This window comes from Haplochromis burtoni, unplaced genomic scaffold, assembly GCF_018398535.1.
Source record: "Haplochromis burtoni strain Fernald_Lab_line unplaced genomic scaffold, NCSU_Asbu1 Contig_331, whole genome shotgun sequence".
In the NCBI taxonomy this organism is placed as follows: Eukaryota; Metazoa; Chordata; class Actinopteri; order Cichliformes; family Cichlidae; genus Haplochromis; species Haplochromis burtoni.
This window is the reverse complement of record NW_024582692.1, coordinates 54,920-75,018: the sequence shown is the minus strand read 5'-3', so window position 1 is coordinate 75,018 and position 20,099 is coordinate 54,920. Positions and strand designations below refer to the sequence as shown.

General features: G+C 42.3%; 1 protein-coding gene across 1 annotated transcript; it reads right to left on the bottom strand.

Annotated features, from left to right (window-relative positions):
• Nucleotides 1–103: 103 nt before the first annotated feature.
• Nucleotides 104–20,093, bottom strand: zgc:101569 (uncharacterized protein LOC449822 homolog). The gene is made up of 7 exons (XM_005942403.3): nt 19,640–20,093; nt 18,598–18,768; nt 14,535–14,632; nt 13,778–13,922; nt 2,199–2,348; nt 900–1,015; nt 104–761 (listed from the first exon to the last, which is right to left on the bottom strand). The coding sequence occupies exons 1-7, from the start codon at nt 19,797–19,799 to the stop codon at nt 654–656; spliced, it is 948 nt and encodes a 315-aa protein (XP_005942465.1). The 5' UTR covers nt 19,800–20,093; the 3' UTR covers nt 104–653.
• Nucleotides 20,094–20,099: the final 6 nt, after the last annotated feature.

The window sequence follows — 20,099 nt, the reverse complement described above, 5'->3', positions numbered from 1 at the left end:
CAAAGAGTCAGGGATATATATTCATATTTTGGTTGGCAGATGGTTGCGAATTGGTCCTTCACGTAGAAATCAGTCCACAGGGTGTTAGAAACAACAGAGAAAATCAGGTAAGCTCTCATTTTATTAAAAGTAAACATTATATGTTGCTTTTCATACGACACATTTTTGAATTTGGGGGAAGTTTAGGGGATTATTGTGTTTTACATTGAGAAATGAAAGTCAAATTCCCCTCATAAACATCTGAAAACATCACTGAGGGAGAAAGTGGGCCGTGCAGCATGTGCACTTTGTGCATTTCAAATTACTAACACCAACTCTAAAATTATGTCTGGAGACAGTGCAGTAATTTTCAAAAACTTGTTGACAGCCACCGCTCCGCTGAGCTGCTCACAAGTGCAACTCACAACATAGTAAATTTTAAACCAAAGAGACGATATTAGTGGTAGAAAGATATTATCATTAGTTGTATTTCTTTTAAATTGAGCTTAATTATTGGGTTTCACTGCAACTGTAATTGCTTTTAAAGCAGATAGGAAGTGAGTACAGACATAAAAAAAATACTTTCAGTTTGTGGACAAAGAGTTTGAAAGTGTGCAGCAGGATGTGTTGGATCACCTGAAGTCACACTTCATAAGGTTAGTGCAAGCTAAATCCTAGGAGAACTTTCCTCCTCTTCCTACTCCAGAAGTAAATTTGAGTGCCCCGGCAACAGCTTCTGCTTGGATGACAGGAATCCCATGGTCGATTTCATACTGCATGGCCTGGACAACAAAAAAAATGTACATGTATTTACATAAAGGCATTTTATTCCTTTATACTACAACCCTTCCGCCATTAACAACCGTGAACTCATTTTAAGCTATTATCCCATCAAAATGTGTAAATATGGATCTGCCTACCTGTGTGAAAGATGGAGCGTCATAGCAGCCGTACATGGCTGAAGCACGGTCGGCTCGCAGACACTGCTGAGGGAAGGAGCTGATCTGCTCTGCTAGCTCAAGCGCCGCCTGTAAAGCTGTGGTTGCAACATGAACTCAATCAACACAGTGAAAACATGTGCAGTGTCCATATGTTAGGAAACGTGTCCATTCCCAACACAGCGAATACACAAAGATCCCCAACGTACTGCATTTCAATGTGTTTTAATGCTGCCACTGGGCCTTCGCGTCACTTTGCCTCCTCACTCACATGAAAGCACTGGGACACATCCAGATCAGCCATTTGAAAAAGAAACTACACCTCATGATGGCACACTCTGCCTCTCTACATGATGAAGTGCTACTTCTTCGCTTTCCTCTGATGTTAAACTTGAGCTAAGTGATCATCCTTCGGAGAGGCAATTGTGGGAAGAAGTGTTTCCTAAAAGAATTAGCTAATCTTCTTCTAACATCTAAGGATGGAGGAGGGGGAATCATGAAGACCACATGGAGACGCTTTTTTTGGATTTAAGCATAGAAGAGACTTTATGCATTAATATAACACAGGAAATGCCACATTGAAATGTGTGTGTAGCTTAATCCTGAAACGGCCGTTTGAAGGGAAGGAGACAGCACTAATGAGGATTTATAGCTCCAGTGTGGCGTTGAAGCCACAGCGCCTGCTTAACCTAACCCAGCTCCATCCATGTAGCGCGTTAAAGACAGAACCATAAGTTTTTGGACAAGGTCACTTTTTGCTTCTGTACAACAACACAATCAGATTTAAATCAGTCAATCAAGAAGTAATTAAAGCTTTAATTACGGCTTTAATTCAAGTTAAAAAAAAAATCTAATATTGAGTATCTGTTATCACTTTTAAAGCAAGAACTTTTCCCAGAGTTCCCAGTGTTTCCTCTTCCCTGAGCCTGGTTCTGCTGGATGCTTCTTCCTGTTAAACGGGGGTTTTTCCTTCCCACTGTCACCAAGTGCTTGCACACAGGGGGTTATTTGGTTCTTGGTGTTTTCTCTGTATTATTATAAGGCCTTTACAATAAAGCACCTCAAGGTGCCTGATGTGACTAATGTGATTTGTCGTTATACAAAATTGAATTGTTTTATAAATTTATGATTAAATAATAAAAGTTAAAAAACAATCACTTCAAGTATTTTTAGCAACATTTTGGTGCTTGATAATTTTAAATACTCAGTGCTGGGATGCTGAGGTCTAATATCTCGTACTAACTCACAAAATGATGTCGCTAAAACACTCAATTTACATACCTTGGCCATCAGGAACGACTCTATTGGCCAGTCCATATGCGAGAGCCTCTTGTGCTCCAACTGGCCGTCCAGTCAGAATCAGGTCAAGTGCTCTTGATAAACCAATTAGACGTGGGAGGCGCACCGTGCCGCCATCAATCAGTGGAACACCTAGAAAAGGATTTCAAATATAAAATATATATCTGAGCCTACTGTGCATGAAAGACATTAGTTCTACTGCTGTGCTTCCTTTTACTTTGACAGTACATAACACCTTGTTATACTCATCTGATTACTCCTGAATAAGTCTGAAGAAAACTGATAAATCATTTATGTTTCATCAAAGAAACATTTCCTACTGTGACATTTTAAATGGTGCATTAAATACAGTTTCTTTCCATTTTTCCCTGACGTTAGACCAAATAAACAAAATCTAACCAATAAATTACACCGCTCCAAAAATCACATTAAAAAAACCTTTTAATCCGAGTATAGCATCAATCATTTAAACTTCTGGGATATTGGTCAGTTAAGTGGCTTGTTAATCAGTTTGAACTGCTTTGGTGTGAATGAAATTAACAGGTGCACTAGAGGGGCAACAACGGGACCTCTAAAACAGGAAGGGTTTTACAGGTGGAAGCCACCAACATTTTCTCCCTCCTCATCTTTGGGACTGTTTTTAATCACTAGCTTTGCTTTTGGTTAGGCTACTGTCACTACTCATACCATGAGGTGATACCTGGATGCTACAGAGGTTCCACAGGCAGTCCAACATGCCATTGCCAGAAGGTTTGTTCTGGTTTGTCCCTCAGCAGAGTCTCAAGAGCATGGAGGAGATCCCAGGAGATGGGCAGTTACTCTAGGAGAGCTGGACAGGGCCATAGAAGGTCCTAACCGATCAGCAGGGCCATCCCATCAGCATGTACTCCTTTAGAGGAGTTGGACTGGAGGAGCTGGACTAGCTGTGCAAACGCTGTAGGATCCAGAAATCCACCTCATGGCACCAGTAGTGACAATGACTCTAGCCAAATGCAAAACTAGTGAAAAAACAGTCAGAAAAGCTCAACAGGGCCCTTAACCTATCAGCGTGACCACTACTGCTCCTTTGTGCTTTAAGGAACATGATGAGCATTGCCAGAGAGCTACAAGATGACAACACACCACTGGTTTCAATATCTCTGACCAAACAATCAAAAACAAGCTTCGTGAGGGTGGCCTGAGGCCCCGACGTCCTCTAGTGCAGCGGTCCCCAACCTTTTTTTGCTGGGCCCCCCTTTGTTTTACTAGAAAAATGTTCGCGCGCACGCACACGCCCTCCAACCACACACACCCATATTTTGCTCCATTGCGGTTTATTTCACACCTCAAATATTTAGTAAGCAATTAAGCAAATACAAGTAACCTGCAATAAATTACAGGTAGTAATAAAATAAACTACTAACTCTTTTACGCTGCGTCCGCACCTACACGGGGATTTTTGAAAACGCAGCTGTTTCGTCCACACGTAAACGGCGTTTCGAATCACCGAAAACGGAGATTTTTTAAAACTCCTTTTTTGCGTTTACGTGTGGACGAGGAATACAGAGTTCGTCACGCAACGTCAAAAGTATGTGCCTTTTTTCACGTCACGCTGTGCGCCACGTTATTGTTTACATGAGATGGCAGATAGAGACAAAATACTGTTACTATTAATCTGACTGTCTGCAGGTTTTACAGCTTACATATAAACACTCAGTTACTGTCCCTCCATTTAGAAAGGCAGAGGCGTCACAGTGTGATTATTTTACACGTAGTTGTTTTTTTTCTTCTGTGTAATAATATTCAACATTGCAATCAAATCAAAAAATGCCTCTCTGTGCAAAATGGGTTTAAAAACATAAACAGCTGTGGGATCCTGTTTGTCCGTGATTTGAACTGAGGGAACAAATCGTGGCAGGATCAGCCTGATGTTATTTGTATCCCGCTGTAGCTTTACTGTATACAGAGCTAACATCTCCAAAATGTCAGGAGTAGTTAGTCATTACAACAAGTGTTTGTGAACTAAAAATCACGAATTTGTCCGTGATTTAAACAGCCCAGCGCTGCTCTCGACAAAGGGAAAACCAGTTCTGCAGGGGAGACCTACCACGGCACTTGTGCAGGTGAAGCCAAAGGGAAGATATGCTTCACCATATTTTCTAGTCTTTGGCTTAGAATGAAGTTGGTTTGGAAACATATTCAGCGATGCTTCATCTCCTGCTTTGCGTTTCTGTGGGCGCCCCGTGCTAGCAGTGTCCAAGCGTTTTGTCCCCCCCCCCATCCCTTTCATACCGTGCCCCCCCTGCCATGGCTCTGCGCCCCCACACTTTGGGAAGGTCTGCTCTAGTGGGACCTGTGCTCACTGCTCAGCACCATGGAGCACAATTAACATTTGCTATAGAATACCAGAGTCCACCAGTGGTGCCCTGTGCTTTTCACAGATGTGAGAAGGTTCACCCTAAACACACGTGACAGATGTGAAAGGGTCTTGAGAAGCCGTGGATAACACAAGCCAAATCCACTGAGGGACGCACAGACATCTACGGGGTAGGAAATGCCACCTGACTCCCTTCAGTATCGAGACGACATCTTTGGACCCATTCAGACTCTACGCTGGTGCAGTGGGTCCTGCTGCACGACAATGCCCAGCCTCATATGGCGAGATTATGCAGGCAGTTCCTGGAGGAGAAAGCAATTAATTCCACTGACTGGCCCCCACGCTCACCTGACCTAAATCCAAGACAACACCTCTTTATGTTTCTGCCCATCTGATGCCGTTCCTGCAATTACAATTTTGTCAAAATGGACTAGCCTGCTGCATCACTTTTCAACTTGATTTCATGGATGTCTTTGAGTTCAGCCCTCTGTAGCGTCATCATTTTCATCTGCCTAAAACAATGTGTCATCCTTTCATTCCTAACATATTACCCAGTCCATATTAGTGCAGATATCCAGCATGACTTTCTCCCACTGAGATCTGATAAGTTTTAAAATTATTCCTTTCATTCTTTTGCAATGAATAAAACAAATAAAAACAATACTTGAATGATAAGCAGTCTGGAGTAAAGCCTGAAATTCCTGAAAAAAAAGATCTTTAAATAAATATTAATTAACTGAACGAGATTAAAGTGAATGCAGGCTGCTGTGCCGTGTGCAACATGTTCATTAAAAGTCGCTCAAGTTGTGTGGAAACAGCTGATGAAACACTACTGACTTTCTTTACATCAGTGCAAGAAAACTCCTCTTTACTCTTAGTCTCAATGGACACATTTGCATTATTACTGCGTCCAGTGGAGAGAAATCGGGTGAAAATAAGAGGGAACGCTGCAAGGTACCGTAAACTTCTGGCATCAGTCCTAATTTCTAAAGAGCACCAGCTGCAACTGGCACACTTTCTACCATTCAGTTCTCCCAAGCTCCACACCACAATCCCAACTCCCTAATTCCTCCAAGTCACTGATTCTGTTTGACCGCCTCTTATTGAGAGCACATGTGTAGAACATGTTTTCATAACCCCAAATCATCGTGCGAGCTTTCAATTTTTTCTTCCTCCCCCTCTTTCATTCTGCAGAGAGTCATGGAAATAATGCGATTCTATTCATACACGGTGAGCTCCTCTGTCTCTCCGTGTCGTTCAAATAAATTAAACTGGAATACACGGAATACCAGCGCCAATACATGTGCGACCAATCCAGGGGCCTGGTCCAGGTTGAGACAGTCGGCACATATGGTGCTCTCACAGGCTGAAGACTGTAATTAGACGAGTGAGGGAGGGGGTTTCTACACTGTCCGCAAAGATGAGATTTCACTCAGTTCTTTTCAGTGTTCCCTCATTCCATGAGATTGTGTGAAATGCAGGTTCTGAGTAATGCAGGTTGTACTGTGGCTGCCTAAACCTAGTTTGTTTTGATCTAAAAGTCACAGTCCTTTACTGAGAAGGCGTGTTGATATCCATTTTGCCTACTTGGATACATTTCTTTTCAACTAAATGAGCTCCTTAACAGTCTTTGCATGGGTTAAATGACCCCGTTGTTGGGAGTCACTGCTACAGTCCTCAGTGACGGAGAAATAACGAGAAGATTGTGCTGCTCGTTAAGCCCAGTGTTATCAATCTGATTGCAGGAAAAGACAGAAACAAGAAGTCAGTAGAGTGACACAGACAAGCACGCTAGTCGAGAAGCACGCTGAGCTTAAATAAGGCCAGAAGAAGACAGAGCCCGACTCAAAGAAGAGCAGATAACCAGGTTGACCCCCTAGTCTCTGTCTTTTGGTGCTGCTGTTGGCACCGCTGCTATCAGCTACCGGAAGGATCTCCCTTCTTATCCACAGCAGCCGTCTCCAGCACCTCCACCCTTGGCAGCCCCACTCCACCCCTCTTTCTCTGATAGTCCCGTCTCTGATGTGTCCTGTTTGACAGACCTGCGCTTTGTCCCACATGAATAGGAGCTCAGAAGCAGTTTTTAACTAAAAAGGTATGTTTGGCTTGAAAGAGGCAGGCTGTGGTGGAGATCCTCTTTAAAGGTGGTGGTGGGGGGGACGTTAGAGCAACGATCCTGATGCTGAAGATAAAAATACGATGTGGATTTGTCATCTTTGGTCCTTAGTAATGAGCCAGATGTTTGAAAAGCAGTCAGCTCCCTTTTTTGTTCAAAGCAGGGATAAGAATGAATCAGCAGCGCCTATTGTTTAATAACCAGACAGAAGAGTGAGTTCTCTTCCTGCTTATCTGACTGATATGTAAAAGTCTAGAGGACAGATGATATCTGCTCTTTTATCTTCTTGCTGCAGACTTTGAAATGTGTTGCCTTCCAGTCATCATAGTTTTGTATAAAAATGTCATAACATTACTTGGAAAAAGCAATTCTGAGTAATCATCGAATGTGTTCTAATGACACGAGGCAACATTTAGAGAGCGATAAAAATATTTTTCCGCTTGTAACTCGAGATGTTTCTGTATATTGACCATGAATTACTTAAAAGGACAGTTAACAGAAATGCACACCGACTTTAACGATCTGTGAACAACGGCTTTATATCTTTTCTCGTCTCATAAAAGATATAACTCTGGTTCAAAGCGTTAAAAGGACAAATATAAAGCACTGTTTAACAATCTTCAGCCACCCTTCGTTTCTTTGTATTTTGTTTCCAAGAGGCCAGACTTTGATGTCATTTTTTAAAGTGATCTTGAGCAATAGTTTTCCGGGATTTCTAAAGGCTGTTCGATGTTTTATATTAACAGTACTAAAGTGTTAAAGTCTGGATTTTGTACTTGATCATCAGAGAAATGTTGTTTTTAATTTTTTCGGTCAGTTAATAGTGACCTATAAACCAATCAAGCATAAGAAAACATCTCAGACTCAAAGGACCAATTTTAAAAGAAAAATGAAAAAAATACAATTTAAATTGTATTTCAGGCACTTTGTTACAAACACTCTGTTGTAAAAACACATAACTTGTTACCATTTATTTATTTGAATCTACAGAAATACCAAAGACAACACAGATTGACAGCAATAATATTGTTTACGCACTATCAAGCTATTACATTGGAGGAGGTGTGGCTATCAAAAAGCCATTTTTAAGGAAAGGAAACGGGAGGAAAAAGGTTTTAGTCTTCAAATTACACAAGAACTGGACTGAAAATTAGTGGCAACAGATCTAATGGAGCAATGAATCCAAATCTGAAATGTTTGGTTCACATTGTGGGTCAGTATGTACAGAGGTCATTTTTCAGCATGACAGTGATCCCAAACACGCTGCTAATGCAGTAAAAACATACCTGGACAGTAAAACAGATCAGTCAAGGACTGACATCCCCAGAGCAGGGACTTCAAGATTACTGAAGCAGTGTGGGATCATCTTGGCAGAGAACAGAACAAAAGCCAGCCAACATCCAAAGAAGAGCTTTGAATGTCCTTCAAGAAGCCGGGATAAAGATTCCTTAACACTACTTAAAGAAATGAGAAGAAAGCTCGACTACAAGAGTTCAGGCTGCGTTGAAGAATAAAGTTGGTCAAATAAACATCGACTTTCAAGCTGTTTTTTTCTTAAATACTATGAGTCCATGTATCCTCCCACATTTCAATACATTTCTGCACCTATTTCCCATTTTCCAAACAAACTATACAGAAATAAGAGGTGGCCCATCACTCTTAAAGCTCTAGGCATCAACTCATCATCGTTAGCATGAGTTAGGTACCAAGTCCCACGAAAAGGAAATAAGGCAACACACCCACCACTCTTTAGCTGCTAATAACCCCAAACAGTGTGAAACGTGACACACTGGGGCATTCTGGTTTGCTCCTGGTGCTGCTGGCATCCTCACCACATCAAAGCAAAACCCACTACAATGGCCTCCCATGAGGGTAATGCGATTAAGTTTGATGTGGATTAACGATTTCCGGAGAACTCCAGACTAAATGGACAAGACCTTCAATCGGAAACTCACTTTGAAATACTGACTGGGAATCGAGGAAAATAACTGAGTTGGGCAGGGTCAGAAATGAGCACCACACAGCTAACTTGATTTCATGTGTTTAGCCCACTGATTTAATACCAGGGCTGCGTATTGTTTAGTTTGCAGAGGGCTATTACACAAGACCACCAAGGCTGTAAATGGGGCCTCGAGCCATGAAAGTGGCAGAAGGTGTAGCAGCTCAGAAAAAGGGCAAAATCACATGTAAGTGCTGTGCACGATAAGATCTAACAGGGAACAAGCTTCCCCTTAACCTTTAACTCTCTCCACCCATAAAGACGACGTTTGACGACCTCCACTGGCACCTCAGTTTATATCAATAAAGATGTTGTTGGCTGAATATTAGAATAGTTTCTAGGTTTTCCACCCTCACTATCTTCAGTGATTACTCCTAAGAGGCTTTCAGGGGGTATAGAGTTAAACTATTAACTATTGTGATAATGCATTTTGTCAAGCCTCATTAAATCTAGAGCTTCACTTTAAAAAATAAATCTGGCACTGTGTCCCTCAATTATTGGCTTCTTGTTTCTTAATTAGAATCCGCCTTACCCATCCAGGAACACACAGGCTTAAATTGGATTGGTTTATGTGTAGGAGGGGTCCCAAGTTAGTTAGACACAAAGACTAAGACAAGTGAAGTATTTTTATTTTCCACTTCCTACTCCAACTCTTTCTTTTTTTCCCTTTGTTATGTTCCTCTGGTTTAAGGAACCAAAATAACATGAGGGAATTAGGTAAGTGGCATGGTTTCTCATTCAGGGCTGAAAATTCAAAGAGCAGCAGACACCAACACCAGATTCCTGTGACGCAACCATCTCCTCCTTCTCATTTCCTCCTTGGCGGGGCAGAGGTGCCCCAGACAGGAAGCCACAGGTTTTGGCAGCCAATCACATGCCAGAAAACTGTCAGATCCTTGCGGTAACCGCTGGCCCACATCAGAGCAGCGCAGCGAGCCTCTGAGGGTTTTTCATCTCCAAAACCACCAGGGATTCCCTCCGGCTGCTGCCATCTGTGCCTGGCCCAAAAAACGGTTACAGAATTCGACCATTAAAAGGAAATAATCACTAAGAAACGCAGGATCTTTAAATAAACAGTGCGCCCAGCAGAACAGCAGTACTTTTGATGTGAAAGGCTTGGGAAGTTTGGTTTTTAAATTGTTTAGCGTTAGCGTTAGAAGATTTTTAAACTTTAAGCCTCTTTTTTTTGTGTGTTAAAAATTGAACTCCTAAAAAGCGGCTTTTTGTCAAGCCCCATTGGATCTAATGTTCCTTCACCCACAGGTTCATTTAAGAAAAAAAACAGACAAAACACCACCTACGGGTTTAAGGAAGAGGAAATGTTGGTAGGGAGGCCTAAGCTATGCAGAAAGTGAGTATAAAACTGGTGAAGCCACAGTAAAACCGCTCTTCTGCTAAACGAACATCTGAATGAAAAACCACAGCGGTTTCGGCTAAGCTGAAGGAAACGACGCTAATGTGTTGACAAACAAAATATGTGGCAATCAAATATGAGGCTCAGAATTAATTACTGGGAGGAAATGTGTAACTTAATGTGTCGACACCGCAGTAATGCTCATTTCTGCCTCCCAAACATAGTTCTGAGATGAAGGAAGAGCGCAGATGTCGGCTTCGTCTCGTTGCTGATGAGACGTGCAGAGTGGAGGCCGATATTTCTAAAAAACATTTAAGAAAGCTTGTTTTCAGAGACGAACCGAACCCACTGTTGAAAGGTCAACTTTTGCATCATTTCTACTCTTTACAATGTTTTTTTTGTTTTTTTCAGAAATTAGAAAATGAAATTTGCTACTTGCTGCTGCTTTACTCTCTGGGGTCACCAAAGAGGGTCACTCCATTTTTTTTTATACCAGATGCCCTTCCTGATGCAATCCCAAACTTATTTGTTCACCCTCCTGCAATTGAACCTGGGATATCTTGTGAATGCATAAACAAGTAAACTATGGATCCAATGGATGGTTGGATGGATGCTGTGTAGTATTGCACAGGTGCCAATCTGTCTCCCGTAAGGCCAGTCCAGCCGACTCCATTCAGCATGAGTATATAAGCTGGGTATGAGGAGCTCCCCATTTAGCGGGTCAGCTAGCATCTCCTGCTAGTGAAGGAGCGAATTTTTCATTGAGTGTTTTTCTGCCATTTTGCTTCTTCCAGCATTTAGGGCTCAAACCTGGATGGATGCAGCGGCCGTTGATATGTGGGTTAAACACATCACCAGGACACTTGTTCTGTTGCTCCGCTCATCACTTAGCCCAGTGTAACACTAATAAATAGTTTGCATGACAACAAATCTTGACAAAATGTTCAGCACAAGCAGCTGCACAGACTCCAATACTGAGTAACGTGAGAAGACATTAAAGGCTGCAGAATAATGACAGTCTATGGCAGTGCAGGCTCGCCATGAGCCTTGCTTTGACTGTTGCGTTCTGTCTGCCACATTTACCACGCTGAAGGTCTGACTGTGCAACCAAAACACGAAGAGGACAGTGCTTTTGTTCTGCTGGCAGCTATTGGTGATATCTTTTTAGTTTACTAGGTAACGCTGCTATTAAACAAATTGGTCGGTGTCACCGGACACCACTTGTCCCTCCCATATCTACTAGCATGGAAGACTACATCTATACATAGATCTTTTTATTTTTTTTAATTTAATTATCATGTAAGGAAAAAAATTACTTTGTCACAACATGACTTATTTCAATGGGTATAAAAAATTTATTTAAACAAATTCAAGAGTCATTTGAAACAGAAATGAAAAAAATAATGACAGTAAAATGGATCCAACACTTAAAAAATATGTATAAAAACACACAACAAGTAGAGCTGAGTGTTCCCTACACTGAGGACATGGCACTACTCTGTCTGTGAGGATGAACTGCATAGTCGGTCAGCAGATGAGGGCACTGCTCCCCTGTTAAATTACAGGCTTAGATAATAAACCATGCATGTTTACACTCTAAATCTAGTACTCCCAGTAAATTATAGTACAACAGCTGTATTTATAAACACTATGGTTGGATTTTAAGCCGTCCGGCAGCACGGTCAGAGGAGTGACAGCTCTATGAGAGAAGCTGCGATGCTCCAACACGAGCCACTTTTACCGAGTGAAGCCAGCAATGGGATCAGGATTAAAGTGTTTACAGCAGATGCTCTAAAGTACTGCTTGGTCGTTTAAAAGTAGAATTGACTCAGCATGCAAACGTTGCCTGTAAGCTACTAGACGCCAAAAAGGGAAAATGTTGTTTATGAGGAAATTGTGTGACATAAATAATATGTAAGCCCTGTTTTGGCCCTGCAGTGGAAACCTGGCAGTTGGCTGCTTCCTCTTCTACTTATCAAGACTGCCCAGCAGACTCTGGCCGTGATGCCAAAAGGTCATGGTCACTGGTGTTATCGCGCTGCCTCCGTCCTCGCACACAAACAAGAGGAGGCTCGGTGATAACACAGGACAGAGTAACAGAGTTGAAAAATAGAAACAGTGTCAACTTCCTGGCATTAGGACACGAGTGATGTATGTTTGGATGCAAAGAAAAACACAAGGACACTTTCACGGGCAGATATAATTAGCTGAGCGCGCACACGCACACGCACACACACACACACACACACACACACACACACACACAACACACAGAACTAGGTAGAACAAAAAACAGAAAAGAAGGGGAAAAAAGATGGCCTGCCAAAAAAATAGGTCCCCCTGGTTCTTGTGTTACTACTGACAGGCTTGGATTGGTATTATTAACAGCAGCAGGATTAACTGAGAGAAAGCATGGCTGTTAATGTCATTACACCTACGCTTTTGGTAAAGCGTTTAATAGATGTAGCACTGCAACTACAAGTGGCAGGAAATTAAGAACGGCCAGCTGCAGCGCTTCTTTTGATCATTATATATTTTAGTATGAATACTAGTCATATTAAAGTAAAGACATCAGTGATATTTCTAATATTAGGCTTGTTGTGTACAAAAAGCACACAAACAGAAGTAGCACTACTAGCAGAGTAGCAATAAGAGCTCACTGGATAACCTGAAATGCTTTGGCTATTGTCTAATGACACTGGTGACATCCATTGATCTATCCCTCCATCAATCCATCTTCTTCCCCTTACCCAGGGCTGTGTTAGAGAGGCAGCATCTTAAGAAGAGAACCCCAGCCCTCCCTCCCTAGCCACCTCTTCCACCTTATCTGGGGCTTAGTGAGGCATTCCCAGGCCATCCAAAAAATGTCATTCCTCCAGTATGTCCTGGGTCTACCCAAGGGCCTCCTCCAAGTAGGACATGTCCATTTACCCAGGAGGCATCATGATCATCTCAGTCAGGAGGAGTAGCAGCTCTACTCCGAGTCCCCCTCAAATGACTGAACTCTTCCCCTTACCTCTAAGGGAGAGGCCAGCCAACCTTGTGAGCGCACTCATTTCTGCCAATTGTATCCACGAACTCATGCTTTTGGTCACTACACAGAGCTCGTTATCATAGGTGAGGTTAGGGACATAGATCGAGTGGTAAATCGATAGCATTTGCATTTACACTTACTTCTGTCAGTTTCCTGCTCCCCTCTTCTCTCACTTGTGAACAAGACCCCGAGATACTTTAACTCCTCCACTTGGGGCAGCAATTAGTCCCTGACCTGGAGTGGGCACTCCACATTTTCTGACTTCTAGGACACTGGCAAGTATTTTGGAGGTTCGGCGTAACCACCAAACATCCAGACCTCTGGATTTGTGGATTTGTTCTTCAGAGCATAGATAATAGTTTCGAGAATCCATTTTCAGCAAATCGACTATATACCTGCATGCAATCAAAGCCTGCTCGACTATAATTGTCAGAACCATTTGGACTAGAACCAGAAAGATTCTGGTACCAAAAATCTTCCCCCACTTCTATTATTAGGTGCAGTATCTGCCATGGTGGTATCTGAATGTCTGGATTGTGAGCAGGGCTCTGCTAAAAGGGTGAACATTTTAGTATCTAGTTTTTTTGTCAAAACAAAGCAGTAGTGGTGACAGTCGCCAGTTTGTTGACAGACCATACAGCACAGCACAGTAGTAACTGAAGCAGTAGAAGAGATAATAGCAGCGTGGGGTGTTAGACGTACCAAACCTGCGGCAGAACACTCCCATGACGGCGCTCTCCTCCACCACTCTCAGATCTGCCAGCAGAGCCAGCTCCAACCCTCCAGCCACAGCGAAACCACTCACTGCTGCTATCAGGGGCTTTGACAGCTGTAAACGGGACGGGCCCTGGAGGAAACAGCTGGATTAGTGACTGCAAACATACACGCACACTTACATCGTACGCAAAGCCAAATGACTACAATCAACACACACTCAACGAGGAACAAAAATTCCCAGAACTAAATGTGTAAATTGTTGTCTGTGTATATTTATGTATGTATGTTTTCACTATCCACTTCATGCTTTTTGGGGTTTATCCACTGAAAACGTTCCAGATTTTATTTGCCAATTCATTTCTCAAACTGTCAAACAAAGGGCTGAAATATGATCCAAGTTCTGGCCGTAGCTGAACAAATGAAGCACTTTGTATTGTGCACGAGATATAAGGCTATAATTTTCTGCACAGGAGGTCCACTCAATCCCAAAGCCTTTGCATGCGATCCTAACAGACCTTACAGACCTGCACTTTTCCTGGCTTAAAGTACATCATTTGTGTTATGATTCGTCCTTTCATCGAGTGGCAAGACTGTACGAGAAGCCAGGGCTTTCTGCTTATGCATCTGTAGTTACCGAGGTATTTCCATGATTCAACATGAGCCCCTAAATCTATTTTTATATACATTCTATTCAAACCCTTTAACATCATAAGGAAATATACATCTAACCCTCACCACTCACCATTGGACCAGGACCCTTTGTGACATCTTGCTCCAATTTCGAGGGGCCTGTGTGATTGGCCAGCTCTTTCAGATCATAACCAGCGCAGAAATTCCCTCCTGGAAGAGACCGCAAAATTACAAAGTATGGCAGCTGGAAAGTCAGAGAGGAAGGGAAAATGACGAGGATGAAAAAAAACAACAAGTTGAGCTGGAGTCTGAGCGCTACAATTTGGACAGCACAGCTTGCTTTGGGCTGGCTGGCACACAAATGCTTCTCTCCCCCCTAAAGAAGCAGAATCTGATGCATAGGCACAGATCGCGCGTGTGCTCGCACACATGCAAATGCACACACATCATATTCTCATCAACAGAAGAGTAACATATTGCAACCACAGCCCCTTCCTGTTGGATTCATGTGGTAATTACAACATTGCCCGAGAGGCCTACAAACACTGTGTCACAGTTTCGGGCAGGGACTCATAAAATCCTCCTCCCTCTGTAATGTAACAGTAATGAAAACGAATTTAATGAATGCATGCGGAAGCAACACCCATCGACTGGGAGCTTTTGATTGCAGCTGTGGGTCAGCACAAGGCAATTACAGAAACACAGTGTGTCACCCTGTTTATGGGAGCAGCATTGTGAAGGAGCACCCTTATCTCCTTTGTCCTTGTAAGAGGAAATGAGCAGAAGCGACAGACGGATCACAAGGAAACCTTCAGGTTTGTTACCGAAGAAAGGAATCAATGTTACGAGAATTGAAACAGTTTTGTTTCCACAGAAGTTACAAAAAGATGAAGTTTCACAGGGATACTAAGAAGTATAAAGTGTAGGATCCAAAACTACATGGACAAGGGTTCATCGGCTTTTTTTTCTATTTACTTATTTATTTATTAAGAATTTAACTAAAACAAAACACACAAAAACTCATCATTGGTCAACCTGATCAAGGCAAATAAATAAAATCCCTGAGGATGTCACAGCCGATATCGTATTATACACTAACATCTCAGCCTGAGAGCACACGAGCATCTCTCCTTAACTTCAACTCTTCTCTTCAGGCCATCACAGCCAAACCTTCCAATGCTGACAAATAAAACTGGGCTACAGAAATGCAGCAGCCACCTCACTTTAACAAAACAAACAACTATAAATGGCACAAAAATGAAAAATACCAACCTAAAAAAAGCCACCAGCCTCTAAACACAAGAGCCTTACTCCATTATGTTGGCACGCCAACTCTTCTTTAGTGACTCCGAGCCAAATATGTTAGAAATCACTATATAATTGTGCGCTTACATTTTTATGAAGCAATTTTTTCGGTTTCAACATGGCATTTTGACATATCGCAGCAGAAATAAAAATAAAACGATTATCGATGGCTGAATTTCACTGAGCTCGCTGAGCTTTATGTTGCACATCCTGGTCCGCTGACTGCTTCTCTAGAACGCACGCGAAAGACGCGCATATGAGAGTGCAAATCAGCCGATCTCTAACTGCAAAGTGTTTACTAAAAAAGCTAATGGTCTGGTGCACTAACCACACCTCACTCTGCCCGTGTTCAGGCAGCTCTCTCACCTAAAACACATGGAGAACATCCAGTAGTGTTAAAATGCCTAAATCAGACCGTTTCCTTACTGTATGCAACACGTGAGAAAGGACAGCTGCAGAAAATATTGTAAACGGCTTACTGACAGTCAGCTGATAAGAGCCGCTAATGTGCAAACACCTGTACGTCACCTGCTGTGGTGTTCCATGCAGCAGTTGAACTGAAACAGCTCTCTGTGATAAAGTAAAACTTCCCTCTCTTTAAGAATAAAATCTAACTTTTAATGTCCTTCCTCATAAATCTGAATGAACTACATGAGCAACTAGTTAATACCGTGACCAACCCATAATAACCAGCTTTGCCTCCTTCCTCTGTCTCACTCTCTGGAGCTACTGCAAAATTAAAAAACATTCAAAGTGTCTTTCCATCTGTTCAGGTCTTACAGTGACACAGCTGATTGCACCTGAACCACAAACTCCCACAGAAATCCGAATCTCAAACACTCCAAATATGTCAGAGCATATTCAAAACCCGCTGAAAGCAATTACTCTTAATTTCATACGTTTAAAAACACACATTCGGACGCTGAAGAATGAGAGCTGTGTCGGAGCTAATTTGAGCAAAATGGATTCCTTATGTTTGCAGAACCACTACGTTGAAACTAGAAACTCCCCGCTTGTCATTTCGCAGCACAGACGCACTGCTAATCATCACTGAAGGTCAGTCGTCAAGTTATCCTGGAGCAGGAACACGGGACAGCCCGCTGACAGGAAACTGTGGCTCGATGATTAAAATCAGATTACAGATGTAGAGGGAATCACGACAGAGCGACTTTTACCCACTGTGCTGCTAATTGCTCACCAGTTTAATAAAAGCCAATTACTCTGTTACACACACTGTTTTCATTTCACAGCGCCATCAGCAGCCATCATCTGGAGATGCTCCGGCTTTTGGAGTGTACGCTCAGAGGCCGGAGCAGACAGGTTGATCCAGACTGAAGACATTATTTCCACCAAAGGAAGGAGTGTGTGGGATATGATTATTTTTAGAAGCATTAGGAGCTGTGGCATAATTTTGGATCTGCGGCTGACATAGTGCAGGCTACCTTACAAGTGTGGGTGTGTGTGTGTTGTTACCAAGTGCACTCTTGCCTAGTCATCTCACTGTTTGGTTGAGATCTAAGCAGCCATAGTAGCAAAGCTGGGTAAAGCGGATGTGAGGGAAGGTGGGATGAATGCTGAGGATGGAAGTAAGGAAGAAATTAAGGGCTAAGGAGGGATGGAAAGAAATTACGTCCATTTTTAGTGAGTATCCCATTATATCCTACAGCTGCATTAGACTGTGGCCGGAAATGGCCTCCCTCTCTGATTTGCAAGGTTGCTCCTGACGCATTCATTGGAGTGTGAATGTTAGATAGAAGGTACTGAGGAGAAGAAGGAAGTGCTTGTAGAGTGATTCATCACTCCAGAGAACACGTCTCCACTGCTCTAGAGTCCAGTGGCGGCGTGCTTTACGCCACTGTATTCGATGCTTTACATTGTGGCCACATGAAGTTTGGAGGTTTGTAGTGATTGACTGTGCAGAAACACCGCTGTGCACTATGACCCTCAGCATCCGCTGACATTGATCCAGTTTGCACTCTTAATGCTAAGCTAACAGACTGATGGCTCTACCTTTGCAGTTTTTCTCCATTGCTTTGACGTAGTTGTCACATCACTCACAATCACAGCGACTGAGGAGAATTACCTCTACAGACACTGAGTGTAGTGTCAGTCTCATTATCTTCTCAGCAAGTTAACAAAGATGGGCATTTCTTTCCAGGCAGTGTTTCTTTAATGGTGGCCTTTAAACCTGGGGGCACTATTTCTTTATTTTAAAAATTATCCCATATGGAAAAGATATATATAAATCTTATAAAGTTTGTATCTGTCTTGTGTGAAACTTGTATGAAAAGCATATAAGAGTGAAAACAGATATAAGATCCCTTGAAAAATTACACTCTAAGGTACATTAAAGTAGAATTTTAAATATGTTCTTTTAAAAAACTAATTTTATATCCAGCATATTTCTGTTACAGCAAATGAATGAAGAATGAAACAGTCGTGCTCTCTGTGAGCAGGAAGCCAAGTTTCCATTTTTAACTAATATATGAGACAAGGTATAAATACTGTTAAAACACAGAGAATGAATTAATACTAAGACTTTTTTTTCCTCTCTATTTCCAGTTAAAAGTTTGTTGGTTACTCACTCAGACACTGGTGCCACAGCGTTTTTTCCCTTCAGCCAAAATTATTGCCCGGCTTGAAAATCAACTCATTTTAAGGCGAAATGCTCACAGAGATATTCCTTAATATTCACGATCGGCTGTAAGCCTGACATGCTTAAGTATTAATTACAGATAAATAAGAGGATGAGAATCTGGGCGACACTTAGGAGGATTACTACTAACAAAATCTCTTAACAAGACTCTGTAACGCTTCTGCAAATATCTGCCTCAATTTAAGCCCCAACCTTCCCCACAGGACTATCTTACCTTTCCCATGCAGGATAGCCACGTTCAAGCCTGGGTCACTGTCAAAGGCCTTCAGCTCCTCCAGCAGACGCCTCGCTGTCTCCTGGTTCACCGCATTACGCACCTCGGGCCGGTTTATTGCCACAGTAACCACGGATCCCGTTCTCTCCGAGACCACAGTCTGACCTGCAGCTAATGACAGAGAACGAGAAAGATGCACAGGGAGAAACCAGTGCGGCCCACAACACTTAGAAAGAGGCTTACCCAGAGACGTTAAGCTTTAACTTCACAGTAGGCGGGATGGAGATGGGACGTAAATTGTCTTATGTGGACAGAGTTGATAAAATAATGACAGTGAACGAGGCTCTGAAAGATATCATCTGGGTTGAGGTGAGCACTTTAGGTCAGTGTGTGTGTGCCAGTGATTGTGGCCTTAACTTGCAGCAGGCAGTCAACCTGACATTGTTTAGGTTCATCCCGGAAAACCGAGCGTCAACCACACCCAGAGGAAACTACATCCAGGAGAGAAGCTACTGGATGTGTTCACCTCACAGGCTATTCTGAGGATGACAAAGCCCGGTGAAGTGAGGCACGAAGACAATTTGTCTCACACCGCATTTTACACTCATACACTACCAGAGTGATTTCAAGGGAAAAGAAGCGTTTTAAGCGGTGTTGTGTGCGCTCAACACCACTTGCAGAGGTCATACAGAAAGCTGTTTTGCCATAGACTTATGTCTTTTAGCAATCACAGCTATCTGAAATAACTTCATAAAGTCTGGAGGCCGATTACTCAAGAAGAGCAATTTAAAATGACAAGAAAGTCTGGCTTCTTGGAAGGAAAATAATGTTTTTTAAAAAAAGCTCAAATTTATTATTATTATTACTTTTTCCTCTTAGGAACTAAAAAAATAAATAACATCTGCTGTGAACAAGGATTATAAAATAAATACTGAAAAATACCCCAAAATTAAATCACAGCTGTTCTTTAGCTTGTTTCACCTTACTAGCAGCCTCTACTGCCCCCTAGCGTCCATATCATGTAGTTGCACTTTCCTCTCACCTCTTCCCGTGTCTTCGCCTCCATGCTGAGCGCTGTAGGATTTTACTGGAACTAAAATTGTCTTTATAGAGTCTTTTCCAAATGTTTTACTCTGACAATTAAACCTTAAAAGTGGTGTCAGTGTCCGCAAATGTTTTAGCGCCATTGCTAACACTCGCATGAAAAAACCTAGAAGGTCTAAATAAAAACTTTAAAAAAAAAACAAAAAAAACGACAAAGTTCAGTGAAAAATATCTCAAAGCAAAAATATAACCTCAGCTGTACTTGACGAAGCTGGCTTCGATTGAACTGTGCTATCAAGGAGTAACTCTTTTACCTTCCCGACTGAAACAAAAACAAAAGCAAAAGGTTCTGGGACGCACACAAGCTTGGTGCATTGCAGTGGTAAAAACCGGAAACACACAGCAGAGGGAGACACCGAGCCTTAAATCCACAGTTTTCCTTGCAAAGCCAGGCATGC